Source organism: Tauraco erythrolophus, chromosome 5 (genome assembly GCF_009769465.1).
Source record: "Tauraco erythrolophus isolate bTauEry1 chromosome 5, bTauEry1.pri, whole genome shotgun sequence".
Lineage (NCBI taxonomy): Eukaryota > Metazoa > Chordata > Aves > Musophagiformes > Musophagidae > Tauraco > Tauraco erythrolophus.
The window spans coordinates 50055298-50078630 of NC_141469.1; the positions used below are offsets into that span (position 1 = coordinate 50055298).

The 23333-nt window shown below is 38.5% G+C and overlaps 1 protein-coding gene across 2 annotated transcripts in view; it reads left to right on the plus strand.

The window, feature by feature from the left end:
- The window catches only part of GABRB1 (gamma-aminobutyric acid type A receptor subunit beta1), a 143242-nt gene that overhangs the window by 77950 nt on the left and 41959 nt on the right, over positions 1-23333 (plus strand). For both annotated transcript variants that reach the window (XM_086611330.1, XM_086611331.1), the window contains exon 4: positions 415-635. In XM_086611330.1, the coding sequence (XP_086467456.1) occupies positions 415-635 (221 nt within the window). The remainder of the gene's footprint in view (positions 1-414; positions 636-23333) is intronic.

Consider the following 23333-nt stretch of genomic DNA (forward strand, 5'->3'; position numbering starts at 1 on the left):
GGAAATCTTTCAGGACAAAGACAGGGAACATCAAAAGAGTGACCTCAGTGGTATGCAATGCTGTTTGGCTGAGGTCAGCTAAACTCTGCTCTTTTCACATTAAAGAAAACCTGTCAATAAACATGCAAGTGTGAGTCATAGGCTGGAGACCCCAATGTACTATGTAATCCCTCTGGTCCAAGAGACTTTGAAAGTCCACGACCAGAGGTGATCACTGCCGCTGGCGATTAGTGTGAAGTTTGACACTAATACAAACAGGCCGAGACTTGGGATCACAGTTCATGACAACATCTTAACGATCCTTAAACTTCCTATTGCTACTGATACTGAGTTACTGAGAGTTACCTAAAAATAAACTTCTGTTGAGTTAATCAGTACACAAAATACAAAAAGCTCTTCTTATTTCTTCCCTAGGACTACACCCTGACCATGTACTTCCAGCAGTCCTGGAGGGATAAAAGGCTCTCTTATTCTGGAATACCTTTGAACCTAACTCTGGACAACAGAGTGGCTGACCAGCTCTGGGTGCCGGACACGTATTTCCAAAATGACAAGAAGTCATTTGTCCATGGGGTGACAGTGAAAAACCGAATGATTCGACTCCATCCAGATGGGACAGTCCTTTATGGCCTACGGTACGTTGGGTTTTTAATTGGATATATATGACTGTCCTGGCAAAACGCAAGTCATGATTGGTAAGTGCAGGTAGTACCAATGCTGCTGTCTTCTCCTTTTTCTTGGGGTTCTACACGCAGCTTTATGAGTCAGCACATACTCCATCTAAACCACCACAATACAGCTTCTGAGCATGTTAACGCTGCTGATGAGTTCTTACTACGGTTCTCACCAGATAATCAATCACAGCTTAGATAAACTCTTCCTTCCTTCTGAAATATCTCCAGCAGTTCTTTAGAACAATGTAAAACATAAAATTGGAGTAATCTGAAGAAATGCAACCAATATTAGATAGGCAATGAAGAGAGGACATTTGTAGATTTACATGAATTATTTAAGGATTATCTATACGTCTGAGTTCGGGCTTTCTTTAACCTGCTTTGGTTTATCACTGCCTCTTCACACCACTGCTTCTTCCTACAGTGCAACCTGTATTAACCCCTGTAGATAAAAATATATTCTAAAACCTGAACAGGCACAGTCTAATGATAAGGTACACACATGAAAAATTAAAACTAAACCAAGTTATTCGTTATGTTGAGATTCCTGCAGAGCCTAAGAAAACTTTGCATTATTTTTAAAGTTAAAATAGCTTTGCTTGGAAGAAAACATTGCCTGCTTGAAACAAGCTTTGATCACTGTTATCATTCAACACTGAAAATAAGGTCCAGAGAACATGAACCTGAAAGTATACTTCAGTTAATCAGAAAAAAAAAGTCATAAAATGTAAAACCTCACTGAAGTTGTACCTAAGATCAGACTGAGAAAATCCAAACTGCTGCAGCAATTCAAAATGAAAAGAATATTCAGAGAAAGATAGCTTAGAGCTCACTGAAAATAAAAATTTTAAATGACCTCTTAGCCTATAAGAACATGACCTTTTTGAAACACAAAACTACGCATGCACTCAGAGAAAGCCTTCCAACCTGTCAATTCAAGCTTCACAAGAAACAAAAAAATAATTTAAAAATTATTATTTTGGTTCATCCTAAGGTTTTTTTTGGACCTGTCAGATTTGCAGGTAGTGCATCAGTTGCTACTAACAACCGCACAGGCGCTTTAATACAGCCAAACCTGTTCTGGTACAGAAAAATTGCTACTCCAGTTGTGAAAACAAAAAACAAGGATCCATGAGGAAATAGCTGGTGGACCACAGGCTGTCATTATTGTCTATATACAGAACGTTTGAAAATTACATCTTTCCCATTGCCTTCAGACCTCCTACAGTTCCTTTCCATCAAGCTGACCCCTGAAAATCAGCTTAGCAAGGAAGTTATCATTAGAGGACTTTTTGGCCTGAGAACTTTTCAATTTTATTTTTTTTTTAAGGCCAGAAACTAGATTTACTTACATTCCAGGATTTGCACAGTGGCAAGAACATGCATTAGAGCCAAGTAGTCCCTCCCAAGTAGTTGTATGCAATATAAACTACACCTAGAAATGCATGCTGTGCACGTACTTCCACATGCGTGCCATACATCTGGTATCAATAACTCTTCTGCAGAAATAGCAAAAGCAGTTGGGACATCTGGAAAACCTGCTGCAAAATCCTCTCACGAGCTTCCTCCACAAAGCACTAGCCTGGCCAAGAAGCTGTGACCTTCACCAAGCATAATGCCTGTGCTCTTCCTCTTGGAGGTGCTCAGCAATCCTCCAGTTCAACAGCAGAGATGGTCACCTTCACATAATGAGGTTGCCAGTTCATATCATTAAATAACCGATCACATTTGAATGGTTAAGCAGCCACTCTGCAATTATTGCAGCTCTGCAACTTAACAACCCATTCGATAACTCCCTGCTCTCGGCAGGAAAACCAAAATCATAGAATCATAGAATGGTTAGGGTTGGAAGGGACCTTAAAGATCATCTAGTTCCAAACTCCCTGTCATGGGCAGAGAAATCCTCCACTACACCAGGTTGCCCGAAGCCTCATCTAACCTGGCCTTGAACACTTCCAGGGATGGGGCATCCGCAACTTCTCTGGGCAACCTGTTCCAGTGCCTCACCACCCTCAATGTAGAAAATTTCTTCCTTTTATCTAATCGAAATCTGCCCTCTTTCAGTTTAAATCCATTGCCCCTTGTCCTATCACTACACGGCCTTGTAAAAAGTCCCTCTCCAGCTTTCCTGTAGGCCCCCTTTAGGTACTGGAAAGCTGCTATAAAATGAATAAACGGAAAAAAAATCCACACTAATATAAAGGGCAACCTATATTCCACAGACCTGCAGTCTAGTACAGGGCGATTCCCTTCTCCTCCCTCACCCCTGCCTCAGGCCCATGACGCGCACTGGCACAGGGGCAACCTGGGATTTTCTCAGGTTTCTGGGCTTCCCCCACTTTCTCACCCCAGAGAAGGGGCTCAGGGTGCAGCAGGACCAAGTATTGCCAGTTGCACCCTTATGCACCAAGACAGCATCGTCATCACCAACCACATGCAGAAAGATACCCTCAGCTCTCAGGTCTTTTTCACAGCTGAAGCTGATGTGCCATGTTTTCCCCAAGGACAAGGCAGCTGTTTAGACACATGTGGCGTGCAGACTTTGGTCTGCCAGCTGATGGTGAAAACACATGTAATGTCCCCATCCCACGCGAAAGATCTGATCCAAGACAAAGATGACAAATGAGCAGAAGAAAGAACAAAGTTAAGAGACACTGAAGCAGGTTCCATACAACAGATGACAATTACTGCACTGTTTGCATCTATTAGTGGTCAGTTTTCTCATGGTAATAAATATGCTTCTGCCAGCCTGTAAGTTACCTTTAGATCATACAAGCAGCAGTTTCTTTGTATACCAGATGACACGTATGCCTTGTAAGAAATAAAACACATGAAAACACTGCAGAAAACATTCTTAGGTAAAATTCACCATTTCCTGTTAGAAAATTGACAACAGCTCTAATTTAGTCTCACAGGTAGAGAAGAAACTTTGCAACATGTTAGCTCGCCTTTAGGTTCCATGCAGTAGAGTGCGTGAAGACAATACCACCAAACCTCTCAGAGGAGCTGTGACCTGTGAGTTTCACTTTCATTACTGACGATGGAGCGTTGGCCTGGCATGAACTGAACAAGACAGACAACGCCAATTATGCTTCAGACCAGCTGAGTTCCCAGAAAATTAGGCAGAGCCTTAAACTATCTCTCAAGGATGATTTAAATGCTTCCTTTCCCCCACACAAATTTCTTATTTTCAGTCCAGAGTTAAATGTTTCTTTGCAGGCTCAGATATGAAATTTTACTGGCTTCTTTAAACAGGAATTGGAACAATCACAAGAGCTCTAAATAACCTGCTTTGCTTGCATCCGTGTACTCGGCAGTTTGGCATTGATGCAATGTTCAGTCTCAACAGAGTCAAGGAAAAATAAAACAAGGTTAAATCGTCTGGCTTTGCAGATGAATAAACAAGGGAAATATGTGCTGAACACACTGAACTGGGTTTATATCATATAGTGAAGGATTATCGCTTCAGTATGTCTCCATTATAGTAATATTTCTATGATAAAAAAACAGTCCCTTTAGCTATTTTTTCCAGTAACTTTCAGCTGCTATATCCCCACAGTTTAAAGAACAATGTATGCATATAAACTTGTACAGACACAGAATATTCCTAAACCTTCTGCCCTCTAAAATTGTGTGTTACTGTTATGTCTCTTACTGCAAATGCTACTTGTGTTAATTATTCACAGTAGTGAATAACATGGAACATTACTAACCAAACAACTCTTTCTTCCTATTGCCCAAGCACATAAATACCCATAAACATATTTAACTCCACATTAATATCTCCACTGAATTCCATTTCAAATATGCCAGTGAAGTTGGGTATCACTGTAAAGTATTATATACCTGAAGTGCACGATTCTTCAGTTTCTATCAAGTACTCCCACCAGCAGCTATTATTATTTTCTGTAGTGTAGCCACCTGCTTCCCAAGAGAAAGAAAAAAATCCCTTTGAGTCAATGTACAAACCTGTGGCACTGTGAGGCCTGTGTCTGAGACAGCTCTAGCCTGGTCCCAGTATAGCTAGTAAAATACTGGATTCTTCCCTCCCTCCCCCCCATTTGTAATAAGTCATCAGATCCCATTAGCTATAACCCTTTTGTCACTAGTAGCACCCCTCATTACTTTTACTCCTTTTCAGGCAAATTCTCTAGCAATCTCTCCCAAAGCTCTAGATTCTCAAACCAACACATACTGTTGTTTCTTTTGCTTGTCTTTTCTCCCCCTTTCCTGGGTAAAATGCTAGAGATATAATCTGTTTTTAAGATATTTATTTAATTAACATTATTAATTTATTGTACTGAAATCTGTATTCAAATTCTTATGTCAAGAACGGAAGCTCTGATTTAAATCATCCTTTCCTAGTATTTCATGCCACCTTTTAATTCTTCTCAGTATTTCACTAGCAGAACAAGAACATCTTGTTGCTTCCCAGACATCTGTTCTGTTATCATGACGTTGCCTCAAAACAAATATCAGCAGAATTTCATCTGGTGTGGTGAAAGAAGTGTATTTTTCAAAAGTATTAGTTGTCAAGAAGTGCAATGTACTTTCAGTGATACCTTTACACAGAATTCTCGCCCTTCTCATGTCCAGACACAAACTCATCTTTCATTAGAGCAGGTCTTTGTTTATTTCAGGGCAGGGGGACTGAGCTTATTGCAACAAGTATGTGAAGGTCTGGCTTGGAGCACCAACCACCTTTGGTTTTAGTGAGACCATGAGTTTTTATACGCTGCAGCAGAGGATGCCATTTTGCTGGGCAGGGTGGAAGGATGATCTTTGCCTTCAACGTAAGGACTTATTTCATCACTTCTTACACAAAGGAGGTCTTCTGTGACACATCCATCCACCTCCAACCAATTCACAAATGTGAATTGACCCATGCAACATTGGATTTACTAGCCACTTATTCATGTAATATCCATGGAAGTCCATCTAGCATATCCTGAAGGTGAAATACAAGAAAAGCTATATTTAAATGCAGAATGCTTTGTCTTTAAATGTAATCTTAAAAGTAAATTTGAGTGTAAACTTCCCTTTATGACTATCTCTATTTTGGTGATTTATCTGAGAGCATTGCCAAAGAAATTTGCTCGCCAGGAGCTTACATCTCAGTGTAGTGCAATTTCACAGCTTTGTGGCTTGGTATTGTATTGCCATGATTTGGGGCAATGGAGTTTTGGTTTTCCTCCAAATGCCTTCATGGATTTTATTAAAGAGTCAGTTACTAGGTCCTTTTGAGGATGTCCCATCACAGCAACAAGCAGCCTCCTTTCACTGGTAGTCAACAGATTGTCCTCGCCTGTTTTACTAAACAGCTCCAGCCAAAAAAAAAAAAATGCAGTCATTCTAAATAATAAAAAACAATGTCATCTAACTGAAATAAAAAGCTACTTTTTATTTCACTCTACTGAAAAATACAGAACAACTTATAAAGCATTCTTTTATCAGGTGATAGAGTAGTTTTGGAAATGATACAAAAAGCTATTTCTTCTATGTATCAATGCCAAAAGATGTAGCAGCAGGCATCTTTTAAAAAAAGAAGTGTTACACTGGAGTAAAGAGTCCAAGGAAGAGCAAGACATTAGATCATAGCTGACACAAGAAACTTTACTTTCTCCTACTTAATGTTTTCATATGTGGTTACCTAGTATTAAGGCTCACAAGAACCAACTGGGACTTCCTTTATATTTTTGAAACCTGAAGATACACAAGAACTTTGCCAAAATAAGTCAGTCAACTATTTGTCATTTCGTCCACCTCCCAAAGCATTCCTGGTCTCACTTTCAATCTCAGAGTCAGTTTTCAGAATTCACAGGTAGATGAATATATTCCTCAACGTACAACTATTAGGAAGGGGTAGGGGTGAGGGAGGTAGTCCGCACGTGCATCGTGGATGCCAGTTTAGACTGCTGCAGGTCACGCTGCGCCTGCTGCAGACTTTATTCCAACAGACTACCCTTAAACAAGCAAATCTGCCTGATGGACAGCCAGCATGGCCCCTAAGCACAGGGGATGCACAGCTAGGGGCATTTGTTTAACTCAGAAAGAAAAAAGGAGAGGAAGGGGACATGGCGGATTGATCCTGAGGCAGATGGATTTTCCTCTTTGTCCCTCCCACTGTTTGCGGACTGTTTGAATTGTCTGTGCTCCTCTGTCAAACCAAATCATCTCCCCTTCCTTGTGCACAACACAATCCCTGGGCATAATCAGTCCTTGGGCAAGGCATGGCTATTGCAAGGAAATGAGTGAATAATGACCGGTACCTAAACCATGGAGAGAACGCAGTTGGCACCAACAGTCTATTCACAGAAGACACCATCCATGGCCAAAATACAGCTGCGTTTGTTAACTAGGCTTCAGTAGCTGTAGGAGAAAGAGCTACTCCTTGCCTTTGGTGGTAACCACAGGGAAAAAGGCACCAAAGTTCACTTACACTTTCTTATGCTTGGGCAAGCACAAGCCTGTGTGTTTACAAAGTCATAACAGAGAACAGAGAACAGGATTTTCCTGGGAGCCACAGCACCATCAGTATGTGGCATTGCCATAAGCTAAAATGTATTTTCAAGATTGTTCTTACCACCTGCAAAAACAGTGAATTTGACATAGTCTGTCCCGGATCACTTCCCACACACTGCTGTTAATTTCATAAAGATTGCAAACTGGATTGTATAATACATTCTGAGAAAAATATATACGTGTATATTTTATCATCTCAATACAGCTACAGTCTGCATGAAGCACAGTAGCACTCAAGCAGGCACTGTGTACCAAGATATAGCTTTTTTTTTTATTTTTTAATTTTTTACACAGAGGCTGAGAAGTGAGGGATGTGCTTGTTTAAATACCTCTGGAAGGAGGCAGTACAGGTGTAGCCTGTCTTGTAGCTCAATGCAAGAATGGTGGAAGAACGACAGGGAACGAAACACTCAGCGTCACACATTTTTAGTGAATGAGTGAGCAAATCTATTTGAAGAACAGTTACATACTCTTGTTGAGGTGAAATAAAAGATGTGGAACAGAATAAGAGAATCCTGCAGAAATTGTATTTGCTTGCTTTATTTTTTTGGATGCAAAGAGAGATGTAATTATATTCAGACACTAAACAAAAAATAGTAAGAATAAAGGAACTGTAATCTAGCCACTCCTAAGCTCATGACAAACAACCACTGCCTTACCATACTTCAGATAAAAAGTACTTTTTGATTTTTATTTTTTTTTAAATGGTAGTCTCCTCCCCAGGCTGGCTGTCCCCTGCAGCCACCTAACTCGCTAGCAGCGGGCAACGCAGCAGTAGCTACGCAAAGCTGCGCTTTCCCACTGGGTCTGCCACATTTCAGAAACATTTTTTCAGGTCCAACTAGACTTTTCTCCATCTGAGATGTTGAAACCCATGTTTACATTCCCCGCCAGCTTAGCTGCACTCTAGGCGTGAACACTTCTCCCCAAACCTGCCTCCTCCAGCTGCTCCCAGTGCTCTTTGCGACCAGCCTGCGGTTTCTTATTTCGCCACTTAATGTACAAAGATTGGAAAGGACAGAGTGCTACAGGATGATAAGGATGATAAATCAGTGGGGGAACAGCACGTTTAGTCCATTTGCTGCATGAAGCTCAATTCATCATTGTTTTACTTCTCCAGTATTTAGTGGGGCACTGGTGGGAAAAGCTGTGCACCGCATTGCTCTGTACCCATCCCAGGAGGCTGCTGCCTATTTCACTGCTTAACACCATGGCTGGAGATCAGAGACAGCCACAGCTCAGTCACCTCCTTGCTCTAGAGTGGTTGGATTTGTAATAACCTTTATGCTACGTCCACGTAATACTGTATATACAGTGAAACGCAATCTCACTACTTACTACTTTACTCACATTTGTTATACGTAACACAACATACCAGTCAACACAGGGTTTTGTCATTTCTTTAACATCGTTTGATGAAAAATACCTGAGACTAAGATCATTGTAATAATTTATAACTGAAAGCATACAGCCAAAACTGAGGAAGTTAAAGGCAAAAGTGAGTACAGCCCTTAAAACTTACAGGGCATGATTTATGTAAGCCTTTACTACTGCATGTAAACCAGAAAATCTGTAACCCTTACAGACTCCTATGTGCAAACTGAAACTACTGCTTCTGAAACGCTGAGGTTTTATTCAGTGTCAAGCACGAAATGGCACCCACAGGCTTATTAAAATTAAGTGGTAAATTGGTAGATAATAAGTAGCACAAATGGAAGACTGAAAACTGTAAGAAAAAGGAAGCGAGCTAGGGTCCTAGGCAGGGTAAGAACTCCCAGGCGTAACTGAGAGACAGCCTTGCTGCCTTCTTTTAGCACCAACGGCCTCACAAGCAGCAAGGAGGAGGCCACTGGTTGCACCAATCCCCAAAAAAAACCACCACTGAGAGCATGCAAGCCAAAACCCCTCCAGCCGCGTGCCAGGCAGATCCCCCCCTCCTTATCCCCAGCAAACAGCAGATGTGGCAAAAACATGCAGCTCTGCGGGGAGCAACTATTCATAAACTCCTATTGAGCTGTCAAATAATTGCCTGTGTTTGATTTGGAACTTCCTCCAATTTCAGCCAACTTAATTTTTATTCCATTTTCATTTAGCATTTGGGTTTTTTTTGTTTTGTTTTTTTTTAATGTGAAAATAACCTGGGGAAGGTGGGGAAACACTTCGGGATGAATGAGTCCTATATAGAGTACGTAAAAAAAACCACAACTACTTAACGTGAACTCAGCATTAAATAGGTGAGCAGTGGCTCTTCTAATCAGTAGTTAAGTATATAAGAAGTCTGGTGGAGTCACAACTGCCTTCATGGGCTTGAATTTAAACACAAGCTTTAGATGCTGTAATTGATCGCAGCTATCAAGTATAGCTTTGAAGAACTGAATTATAAGCATTTTGTAGAGCAAAGCCCACTAGGCCTTATTCAAAGGCCACTTAATTCAAGCAGATTGTACATCAAACTCAGATGACGGAAATTATTTGTCACCTATTTAAATATATTAATATTTTTAAAATACTGTTTAACCACGCTAATACATAATAAAAAAAATAGACAACATTTAATAAATATTTAATTTTAAAGCTGAAGGACACTACAAAGCATGTATTACATATTTTCCGTGCAGCATGCCATTTCTTGCTGTCTTGGTATAAATTGATTTTGGATTATTTTCTTATCCTCTATTTCACATACTATGTTCTGCCTACTCAATCTGAGCAAGTCCTCTCTTTCTCTCATATCAGAGGTGCAAATGTCTTCCAATACTTTGGAATTATTATTCTGCAACTGTCAACCCTCTCTACATCAAAAATGCACTTCTAAATAAAATGGCCTATTTTTAAATTTATTTTATTAAATTTTTATTTCTTTTGATAAAAACTTCATTCACACCAAAGCTCATCTCTGTTGTGTAATAATGTTATTATTTATAGTTCCCTCAAACACATTGAGAGGGACAGAAATTAAGTAAAAATAAATGTAATGGCAGAGATTAACACCTTTGATCAAGAAGAACTTCAAATAATTTTATGTACACTTTAGGAAACCCTTCATCCAATAGTAGCGTAGGCAATTTTTTACAAATATTTCTTTCTTTATTTTCTTTTAGGGGGTAGGTATCAGATAAGAAAGGAGCTTTTGTATGTTTACCATCTCAACTTTCTCCTCTCACAAACCATAAGAGCTCGTGTCTGATAACCTGTTAGGTGCACAGATATCTTATAATTGAGCAACCAGAAAGAAAATCCCCACAAGCTTTTCACAAGTGAGCTATGCAACTCCTAGTGTATCAGTGTGGCCAGTTGCATGCATACCTCTGTGGTAGCACATATTTCACCTTCACACATCAGAAGTTAGTGCTTAGTTTGTATAACTTTATATTATTTGTTTTTTTCCTGGAATACTAGGTTTTGAACACGTTTCTTGCTGCATATTCTTTGCAAGAAACACCAGATGGACACACACAGTTACAACACTTACTTATATTTTTCAAACAAAAAAGACAAAAGCTTTTCTAAAAAAACACTGCAATTTAACTTATTGAGCTGGTGTGTATTGTTAGCAGTACATATTGTTTACTATATGTTTTTATATAATGCTATATACAGGTACGTAACAGAGATCTGTGCTGAATCCTAACATGCTAGCATACTTTAGGTAATACATTTCATATCAGCATGTATTTGGTACATACCACAGTATGTGTGTTTCCAAGTCCTGAAGTTCATTAAAAAGACATTTACTAAAAAGCAAATTCGTTTCCTTCTAACAACAAAAATTTTAAAAGGGCAGTAATTAAAGTTGTACTTTGCTGCAGATTTCCAATTTGTATGCTATTAATTTTGAACATGCTGAGAACAATTATTATTGAGGGAGAAAATGTAAGTTCTTAGCTGCTCAAAACCAACCTTGCTCTGATTTAATTTATACTGATGTTGATCAGCGACATCAGTGAAGTACCAGTTCATACAAAATCAGAGGGGCAGGGGGTAAGGGGTAAATCTGTACTTCTTCTATGCAATAAAAGTATCAGGCAGATAAATTAAGGTCCTAAGGGAGGCAGCAGATATTTTACCAGACCTGCACCAAATTGATGAATATGCTCAGATCCACAAAAGGGAGGAGTCTTAATTTAGGTATTCTCTCTCAGAGAAAACAACTGTCCTAACACTACCCTAAAGCTGCTGAAATCCTGAACAAATGCTAGGACAGCCCATTCACTAACATCACGCAAAGTGAAAATGGAAAATTAATAAAAGGTGCCAGGTTGTGGGAGCTGCTGCTTCTCAGAGATGTCTCCTTTGCTCACAAAGCTTACAGCTGTCAGGCCATACCTGCTCTGTGCCGTACCACGTGGAAGGTTGGCTTGCATCATATCAAGCATTTAAGGGTATCAGCATCACGAGCAACCCTACCTTGATTAACTCACTAAGGCAATCAAACACAGTGTTTTTAAGTAGTTTTAACAGAGATTAAGAACTGTTTTTTCGAGTAGGATGCTAAGATGAAAGTAATCATGCGTTAAAAAATGTTTTCAGGCAATATATTTTTTCTTTAACCCTCACTCTTCTACAAATAGCTCTATTTAAAAGAAAAAGAGGATTAGCCTTTCTTCTTCTCAAATATCATTGGCCTAATTTAGACATAGCTGCAAGAGAAATTACAATCTAGAAAACAGCCAAGCCCTTGAGTGTAATAAAATGTAAAATTAATAACTCTGTAAAATACAATAGTACGTTCCTCTATTTGATACTTTTGCTATAATATCAACAAACATGACCTTGTAACTGCCAGTCCAATATGTCCTCATTTTAAAGACGCAAAACGTGTGACAACTGGAACGTTTTAGTTTATAAAGTCATCAATAAAGTGTACTATGAAGTATTGCTATAGCATTGGTAATACAATCCCACCTAAAACTGCAAGTCTGACTTCTTTTCGTTAGACTGAGAAGTCAACCTGAGCAGACATGGGAGGTAGGTACTTCAAATACAATTCACATAGTTTTGGATTATATACTAGATTGGATTACAAATAGAATTAGATATCATCTTTCAAGCAAGAATCTGGAAGGAGCAGAATTAGTGGAACTACTTGGAGCCTATAGCAAGAGTCAAATGCATGGAAAAAGCTACCTGAAACTCACTCAGCAGTTAGATCTACAGAAGGTAGATTTACATGAGTGGCCTACAAGGGAGTCTGAGCTGACTGCAAACTATTTCTTGATCACCAGGCAGCAGCATCAGCCTCAGCTTCCCCAGCCCAGGCACAGTTTTGTCTACACCCAGTGTGGCTGGTTTCACCGTAGCTGAAGTACGTGCTCACAAGACAGAACAAGTAACACAGCAGTCACAGCCTTCAGCTTCAGTACCAACAACGCCACGTCCACCTGACAGAGGCATTAGCTCTAATTCTTGAAATTCCATTCAAAACAAAAAAAAGCACAAACAAAACTCTCAAAATCAAGAACAAAAACCCACACAAAAACCACACACACACACTAAAACAACCAAAATACATACAAACAAAAAACCCACACACAGGTGCCTCCTAGAGTCAGATCAGTAAGAGCATACACTTAGCTTCTCTTTGGAAAGAACAGCTAAAACCAAATCAAGTATAAATTATTTGTGCTTACTTTTTGCAAAATTGTGTGTTTTCCACACTTGAAAAGTGTCCAGTTCTTCACAAAGAAATACCGAAGATCGATTTTTCGAAGTCACATGCATAACAATAGGCTTGGTCCAACAAGACACCGATCATCTTCCAGAAAGATATATATACACCCTCTTATATTACCATCTTTTCTATAGATCAGACAGGAAAGTTTATCATCTGAGAAGATAAGTTATGTACAAAGGGTAAGCTGACATCTCCCATGCATCATGGCACAGGCAAAAGAAATTTGGGGAAGTTTAGACCCCTTGGCACTTCTCAGGCCTGGGAAATTTAACTGCTGCACCAGTGAATGCTGCTGATGTCTCTCTTAGCAGAGCCACTCTAACCACCTCTGAGAATATGATCACAAGAGACTGCAAATGCAGCATTTTTCATAATCTTTAGATAGATGGACCTGTAAACTAAGTAAGACAGTGTGATCAAATGGTTATGTTGGAAGCATAAATCTACTTCCAGTCCTGTTCCTAATATATTTGTGCCAACAAAAAACCCGGAAAGTAAATCTGGTGTGCAAATCGTAATATTTTTGGTTTTATTAGCTCATGTGGGATGTTTTAAACTTGTTCTCTTTTGATGAGAAACCTTTTTACAAAGGAAAGGCCATATCTCTTAAGGCTGTCTATGTTTTGGTAAAATGGGAGATGATATTTAAAAGTTTTTAAAAGGCTTAACAGTTATCCAGGTAAATCACCTATATATGCCCCATTGATGTATTTATTAGTTTTAGTGTGTTCTCACTGCTCGAGGGACGGAAAGAAAAACATTGCACAGATTTATTTTATTTTTAAGGATTTAGTTCAGATAATGGCTTAACTTATTTCCCATTATTTTCTTCCGTCAGAAAACATCTGTGGAACACACGTTTGGAGTCCAATTAAAAAAAATTAAATCTCAATATCTGTTTTATTAGCTCATAAACTATTCTACAAGAGATATTTCAATATCTGAAGAAATGTTTCTGATGAATGTGTAGTGAGATATTTTGCAAATGAGGGAGGGGAGAGAAGAAAAACCTGTCAAATTATTTACTAAGAATTATTCCATTGACCCCAGCTCGTATCATTTGAAATACAGTTGGCTACTGGCCTACTTGTCTTGTTACAAGATCCCTAATTGTTGAGTCTTTCACTGAAAGAAAGAAATGAAACAGCTATGAAATTAGCGTGTTTGGGTGGGTTTTTTTGGCAGGATTCTAGGATAGTATATCAATTTTTCATTTTTTAAATTATTTACATGAGACTGATAATTCTGCTCTTAACACAATTAATGCTCCCTCTTCTTCATACAGGGTATACACTTAACCTATTTGCAGAAAATTACTAAAATCCATAAGAATTCCAAGCTCTGTCTGGACAGTTAGATGGTATTAAGCCTAATTAGGCACAAGACCTGTATCAGCCAGATTTTTAGAAGATATAAGGCAAAAATTTCAGCTTTTCGCTGTCTGCCTTTGGATCTCAAGAATAGCAATTTCCACTGAAACACTATAAGATGAGCCAAAAAAAATTAGCAACCAAAGCCTTCCTTAAAAAAAAAAAAAAAAAAAAAAGACTCTAAATGGTAATTTAACTCAAATTCTAGCTAGTTTTAAAATGCACCGCTATCATCCAAGTCTGGGCAACTAGTGTGCATTAAGAAAACTAAAGATTTCTCAGCGTTACCTGGGAGCCCTCTGCTGGGACTCTGCCTTTAGAAAATGAAGGCAGAGAGAGAATTTTGTTTTGAAGGTGTGTCACAGATGTTTCAGTAATATTTAATTACTCTACATATGGTATATTATCAACCTTAGAGTCACTGAATGCTTAGTTTCCCACAAGAAAGTCACTACACAGGAGAAAAATAAATAATTTTGCTCTGCATAACAAATGCATTTGCTTGGTATTAGTTAAAGACTTAAAATATTTTAACATATTCCTAATTCTGGGATATTTGTGAAGATTCAAATGGACAGCCTATGGGCTAGATATAAAGGATCCAAACTGGCTGATGATCTATGTGGCAGTCATTAAAGATGACATAAACAGAATTAGGTTTATTTGGTTTGATTAACAAAAAAAAAAAAAACTCAACAAGCAACAGCAGCCCAGAGAGGACAAAAAAAAAAACCCTACTAAAACACTTTTAAGACTGTAGGAAAAGAAAAATGCCAAAATTCATGTTTGTCTTTTATGGAAGAATATTATTGCATCACCTGACTTAAATGCAAAAAAAAAAATAGAAAAGCTTTCAAGAAAGTTTTCAGGCACACAGTTTATTTAGGTCGAACTGAAGCAACAAATTTCAGGTTAAGTCTATGTTAGAACAATTGCTCAGAACTCATAGATCCATCAGTATTTTCTTTCCTGTAAAATACTTCAACCCACACTGCAGTCACTACCTCCTCCATTTCACCAAGTACAGCTGTTCAGAGCACTGTGCTATTAAACTACCCAGGGTGCTAAGCAGCAGCTTTTTCCACAAGTATTTTGTACCCATATCATTTCTCTCTTCTGGTTATGAATAATACAGCCACAAAGATTAGTTTCCAGATTCATCTTTGAGGATGTTTTGTAAGTGTCCCTATAAGCCCAAGATTGAGATGTCAGTGATGGAGTGCCTGCTCCATCGGAAACGTTTTCTCAATGGCAATGGGAGTTTCTCTCTTTTATAAGCAACGAGCTGATGGCTGTTTGATATGTATATGAGCTTTCACTCACCAGTGATCTCTTATTCTGTTTCTAATTCCTTTTTTTCCTATTATTTCTTAATGGCAAAGTGTCAGGCTTATTTTTAAGATGGCAGTGAAAATATCAAAGCATTTTCTTGAAAAAATTCAAAGGCCTGCATGCCCACAAGATTATAAGTAAAGCTGCCCGAATACTGCAAAGCGCTGTCCATGAATTTTCACTCGCATAGGGAATAAATCAGTCTCGTGCCATACTCGGTCACCTGTAGGAAATTTTATCAGTATAAGTGAGGTATTATTTGCCAAATAGAAGAGCTATTAGCTTACTCAAAGAGACAGTCTGGGCTATAGCAAGGGGAGTTTAGTGATCAAAGGAAAAAACTTATCATAGTTCTTCCCACTACGCCAGATATGCATTTATTTTGTGTAAATGTAATAAGAAATAAAATTTATATGTAAATATGCCTCCTTCCAAAGAAGCCTTAAATTAGATCCAGGAATAATATATTAAACTAGTAGATGCTTCAATATATAGTTTAAAATGTAACATTTCCAAACCCATTTCTAGATCTCTCTCCTGGAAAGGTTCCCAACTGTTTCCTTCAATACAAAAATAAGATGTCCATTCAAGGGAAAGAAATCAATCTGTGAAACCACTGAATAACCAGTATGGAATTTGAACACAGTGTAATAGCTTCTTATAGTGAACCATTTGCAGCCCATAAGAAAAGGGAAGGAGAAAAAAAAAAAAAAAAAAGCAAGCAACATTAAGCCTGTTCACCTGAGGAACTCATGCTCTCTGAGGCAATTTTGAAACAACAGAAAAGGGGCTAAACCCAGAGCGTAAATCATCCCTTATAGATTACATATTCCTTTTGCATCTTCACCTGCTAGGGGTAAGAGAGGAACTGTGTTTGCTTATCTGTGAAGTAAGCCAACCTGCTTAGCCAACCTTGAAAATCTAGAGTTCATAATAATCCACTGAGCAGTCATCAAGGCTGTAGACGATTAGGGCATCTTTTCTTTAGGCTTACCTGGACACTGACTCTGAGAAATAACATGTTATTTAGCTACTAAACTTGATAATAATAACGAAAAATTTATACAGCATGGAAAACAGAAGCATGAGAGTTTTAAAACAACACACTTTGGCATGACGTCTTTCATACTTTCCTACATTTTCATTAGCTATCTTGATGACAGAACACCTAAGTAATTTATTATGGCTTCTCTCATTAAAACATTTCAGAGAAGAACTGCTGAACTATGAAATCCAAAATAAAATACGAGACAGCATTCAAGCAGCAGTGTCTTACTCTATTTCTCTCTTGTCTCAGGAGAAAAAACAAGTAGAATTACTTAACCACATCTTGGGGCACCAAGAACCCATACAACACAGCAAGGTTGTGACAAAACAACACAAGGTGAGAATTAAAATAGAATAGAATTAGAAAGAACTAAACACCATAAACAACCTGATTTTGTCTGAAAATTCTCCTTAATGAGTCAGACAACTTGAACGGAAAAGAAATCTGTCTGTTTCTGTAAGCTTCAGTCTTAGTTCAGTATTTTAACATTATGGTAAAGAGCATCTCCATCATCTAAGGCGATTTTTGTTTATTCTGTCCTTGTGAACATTGCATAAACAATGTAGCACAGTAATAATGCACAGTAGCATTAAACAGAGTCTATCATACTGCGCTCCTAAAGCTAAAGATAGAAGAAACAGGCACAACAGTAGATACTGACTATGAAGAATTGTATGGCAAATATTTGTAGAAATCCAATGCAGATATGTTGCTAGGAGAGAACGAAAGCCTACACAGTCCAAGCTTGAATAATGTTAAATCTTACTTGAGGCAGAAAGAAAAAGGTGACAAGGCGGCCTGGTATAGGTCAACACCGGAGCCTGAGCCAGGAAACTCTCAAAAGTACATTAATATTACCTGTCATGGTGCTTAAGGAGCTGAGGAAGACAAGTCTCGCCCTCATTCAGCTCATGGCTTTGATTCGTAAAATGTGCTTACTTTGTTTCTTTCGTCAAGGCTTTGATTCTCTCTGCTGGAAGAGCCAATAGCTAATACACCCCCACATTCCCGTAACATCCGGCTTCCTCACATTTCACAAGTGCGTGTGATCTTGCCAAATGTATTCACACCACCATTCAGAACATAACTAACCTTCATGATTTTAGTGAAATACCAAGTGTTCTCTAGCCAGCCCTTCTATGCGAGTACCTCTACAGTCCATGTAAAAAACATGTAAAAAAGTACCATGAGATTCCATTCATACCTCTTATTGGATTTCAGATACAAATTGGCAGAGTTTTAATTACAACCTGCCAGCCCTATAAAATGCTGAGTCTCAAAAAGTATGTTTGTACTGCATAATGAGGCATGGAGTGGACAAGTGAACTTCAAGTACTTAGCTGGACCTTTTACTCTCCTACTTGAACAGGTCCAGCTCTCTGGCTGTCTCGTATTTCATCCCTATGAAAAATGTTCTGTGCCAAAGAGGAATTAGAATAGCTAGTGGATTTTGAATACCCAACTTGGATGACCAGGCAATCTTTTTATGAAACTTTTAGAAGCAATGGGTATGTTTTTGAATAAAAAAAATAAAATTAAAAACAAATTGGAAAAAAAAGGCAAACAGACAAAATAAGGTCTTCCAAGATATCATGGAGAAAATATTTATACAAATATATTATCTATAGGACATACATACTTCTTAAAATTATGAAATACGTATTTAATTCCTGAAATAACACTGTATATAACAAGTCTGGGTGCTCTGTTTATGAAGGATGTTCAGTTTTCAGAGGAGCAGTGACAGATGTTGTGTATTCAAGATGCTACACAACTAAATATCAGTGTGCTGGATCACTGGTGCACGCAGTATTCAGTGAATATAAGAAAGCACTAAGAATCATTGTTTAAAAGTAAAAAGAAATTACATTTTCAATATAAAGGACGTCTAACGCTAAATGAAACAGGACAAAACTTCGACATTGAGCAAGTTGTTCTCACCTCTATTAAAATATCAATAAATAAATACATGTATGCTTCTCTAGAACTGCTTACAATTTTTGTACCTTTTTCTTCCCCATAAGACGTTTTTAGTGTACACAACTGCTACCCACCTTGTAAAACAACTACCACTACTGGAAGACAAAAACAGTGAAAATATCCCTTCCCCAACACATTCAAATACAGAATACCCACCTCTACCAGTTCAAAGTTATCAATATTGGGTTTAGTTTACAGATCTTTTGGGATAAGAATATCTCATTGGCACAAACACAATTTTCTTTTTAAAGATGTGATCCACTCAGATGAAATCTGCATATGACTCATCGGTGTTGGCAGTCAGGAGAAGCTAAATGCTCTGAGCTACTCACACTCTGGGGCTTGTTAACCTGCTCCATTTTATGCAAGCCCAGCTGAAGGACTGGGTGAAAAGGACAAGCTCAGATAAAACATTCAGACAGAGGAGCCTGCATACGTACACATATATTCTCTCCTAATCCACACTGTGCTGGTTTAAGAATATCTCTCCCAGTCTGCTCCAAGTTACCCATCACCATTTCCCTGCTAGAGGTTACAGCACTCTCTACTATGCTTTGGTGAACGTTTCCTAATCTATTTCAGTCACTATGAGCTAGTTTCCACCTTACCCAATTTAACTACCAGTCAAAAAAAATCATATTCACAAAGAGTATGTGTTTTCACATCAGCAGCTCTGCTGGTAGATAATAATGGATTTTAATTTCTGAGGAAGGGAGATAAATTAGAAGATGGTAACCTTTCCATCTAGTGCTGCTGCATCTGGGAAAGAACATATGTCTGCTTAACAAGGACAGAGAACTTTGTTTCACCCAGCAAAAGAAGTACTGTCAGGAGATGTTCTTGTTGTCCAGAAAGGGGAAAAACAGCATTAGAAGAAAGTGCTGTGTAAGTCACAGGACAACACTGTCCTAAAGACAAAGAGGTACACACCAGTCATAAATAAATTCAGGCTGGAAATCAGAGAGCTAACTATCAGAAAAACGTGGTTCCCGGAAAGCTTCCCATTTCATAGTTTGCCCTACTGCTCCCAAGTATATTATAGCAAGTGTTGAAAGAAAGAAATATCATGAGGTGATGCTTGCAGTATTACAAACAATAACTCAAAGATCCTTCCTTTCCCACTATGTGACAGATCTTGTTCTGTAATTAAAATGAATGGCAGGATCCAATTTTTATTCCTATGATTGTTTTAACTGACTCAACAGCACATTTGACAAAGAAAAATAAAGCATAAGAACTACTAAAAAGCTCTACTTTATAGAGTATAGAAAATAACAGAAACACCCTACTGTCCCAAATTTATTTGAATATTATAATTAATTTATGTTCATTCAGAAAGTTATGAGATTTAATAAGCTGTTGTAACTACAAATCTCTTTGAAGTAATACATGCCTTAAACTGATTCACTGTCACAGAGTCAGTCCTGGGCCACGTGCAATGAAAACATTCATCTCTTCTTGGGTTTATTTTGTCTTCCAATTAAGATCCATTGACAAGGCATGATCATCAATCAGTTTGCTACACAAAAAAAAAAAATCACATCAGCGTTCCTCCTGAGTCAAGGGTGTGCAAAAAGGCAATCTAATTTCTTTGCTCATGCTTTACACTGCCAGCAGGATCAATATTTTGGCAAAAGCGAAGATCCTCTCGTTAAGGTCCTAGTGCAAGATTTTCATTTTACTTCCAGTTCCCCAACAACAATTAGTCACCACACATGGTAGATTAAGTGCAGCAGCTCAGCTTCTTCAGACGCACTCAAATTTCCTCATAACACGTGTATCGAGATAATTACGCTGCCAGCTTCACTGACTGGAATTATTAGTTTTCACATTCAACTACCTATTCTGGAACAAAAGAGGTGTGCTTACTGTCTGGTCAGGATGGGAGAACACAGGAAAACAGTGAATACCAAAGACCTGAGGAAAGCCTTCAGAAAGCAAAGCACTTTATAGTAAGAATCGCTTGAGTGGTCTGTAAAGGCTTGATAATTTAAGATCTTCTCTATAAGTGGCAAAAGCATATTTTAATGAGTATTAGGTCTTATAGTCAGCTACAAACATAAAGCAGTACAATGTCATACTGTAAGAAGCCATTTACTGCTGCTATTGCAATCTCTCCTAGGTGATAGAGTCATTAATAGATTTCATAGATGACCTCATTATAAAGAAGCACAGCCATAAAACTAACCACAGATTCAAGTGGAAGCCTCTTCTCCCTTTGCATCAGGGTTCCTCTTACCTTTCCTTGTGTTCTCCACAGGACCCATACAGAAAACAGTGCCTTCTCTCTCTCTTGCACTCTTCTAGGAGCCGGGACTATAGTTTCAAACAATATAGGACCACAAAATCCTAAAATCTCAAGTCAAATTTCCCTGCAATTGATTAGTTGCTAATTTATAGCTATTTATAGTTGACACTTTTAGCTAAAAAAGAAGCAGGGTTTATCTACCATCAGAAAAAAAAAACAAAAAACAACATAGCATTTCACATCTTAAACACTTAGCTTGGTCAGGCATCCATTTCCACAAAAAAACAAAGAAGTTGAGCACTTTCTTGTATTTTCTACCATTTTTTTCCAAGGCAGCTCACCACCTAGTTCATGGTTCCAGAAGCAGCTAGACACAGAGCCAGACACATGCAAAAAAAAGAGGCAGGTACCTCCCCAGATGCTCCCAATTACTCTCTCAGAGCCCTGCCCTTTCTGATGGCCCACACAGGTGTTGCAAACCAACAGTAAGGGTTGACAGCCTGTGTTTCTAATATCAGGATGATCTATTTGCAATCTGCAACTCATAGTAACTGTGTAACCAAGAGTCAGAGGATAGGCCACCTTCAAAGTCATTCTGTTTCTCACTTGTGTTTTGCAAAATCAAGAAAGGATTAAGCTTCTCAACTGTGAAAGAGTTTCCACGACACCCAGGAAAGCTTAAAACACCTCATTTCTCTTAATTTAAAATCTTCAGATCTATATGTCTCTCGGCCAAGTTTGTTTAGTACTGAAGCCACTGTTTTGGCCCATTTCTCCAGTGTGTTGTAAAGCTACAACCACTGGAAAAGGAACAGATTCCCCCATCTTGGAAAATCCGACAGGCCAGGCATCAGAAGAAGACAAGAAATCCAAAAGCAAGAAATTGTTTTGATCCTTGCTTCTGCACGTTTCCCCCGATGACTGCAGGTTTCTGGTTGAGATGCACTGATATGGGTAATGTTGACACGCAGAAGCTACATGAGAAACCGCATGAGGAGTCTCACAGCACCTACAGGGAAATGACAGCACTATCTTCCAGCCCCATCCCTGCTTCCAAAATCCAGGAAGATCTTCTTTGGTTTCAAGGAAGTTCGATAGTGATGGGTCAATATGAAATATGTCTGATCCCAGAAACAAAGTGGTTTTTACCAGTGAATTTGACCAAGCACATCTTGAAGCCTCCCAGTTACAAACCAGGCTGGATGTAGAAGGTGTTGCCTAGATTCCTCTTCTGACACCATACATGTCTCTGTCTGGTTTGGTTTTATTTTAGAATGAAAAACAACAAAACAAACAACTCAAAAGGTGAAGATACCAAATGATGCTAACATCACTGCTGCCTTCTAGAAGACCTCTGTTCCCTCCGAAGCAGGGTATTTCAGTCTGTGGATATTATCTGTGACTAGGAATTTCAGTAGTAATGTCACTCTTCTTGCATTTAGTCACTTTTAGAAGGTTTGTGATCAGACACTAAAAAAGTTAAAGATTTAGCACCATTGTTTTTATTAAAACCACACTGAAAACCGGTTATCTGACTTTACTTCCCTCTTGGCCCTTCCTTTATGCTAAGCACCTCCTATCCGGCTCACTCTCTTTTACTTTTTGGCTTGCAACATACTTGTGCTGTCAAACTAAATTACTTTTTGCAGTAAATTTCAGCTCCAGCTCTCAGGCACTTTTTATTGAAGTATCTTTTTTGCCTTGGTATAGTTATAGTTCTCTTGGGATTTATAGTATAAAATTTATTTTCATGGGTTTATAGCTACGCAGTAAAAATTCTCATTGCACTGAAATTTGGCTTACAAGCATCAAAGAGAGCTTTTTGCTAATATCTAAAAAGTTACATTGTAACATTTTAGTGATTTTGATATTTCTAGCTCTTTGCAAGCAAGTTGTCTTTGCTCTGAATTATTTCTGACACACTGTATTGAACAGTAAAAGATCTTACGTTATCTATAAAAAACATGTATCTGGTTTAAGGTTTTGATTTGAGAAGTTTCTAGTTCAGTCAAAGCAAAATATTTTATTACAGACCTTTTCTCCCACTGCCTCTCTTCCCCCACTCCTCCACATCGAAGCTCTCCCTTCCCCATTGCCTCCTACTCCTACCACTACCCTGGAACTTCAGGCTTGCCTCCTGGGGAAGGCAGAAGCCAGCAAGCCTATTTGTCCCCATTTTAGGTAATCTCATCCTCTCTGCTTTGTGAGAGTACTGTGTAACTGTTGTCTGAAGCAGAGTCCTGGCAGCTAAAAAATCAGACTATTCAGCAAGGGTCTGTTTCTTTAAGCAAAATAACGATGATTAACTTACTGACGATTACTTTGAGTGCCAAGGTGAATCTCCCAAGACAACTAAAATGTGATATCCCCTTCCCCGAAATATTTTAATGCCTACAGCACCCACATCTGAGATTATCTATACCTCAGAGACACATTTACTAGGCACTGACTGTAGAAGTCCTATGGTCTATGTCAACAAAATATA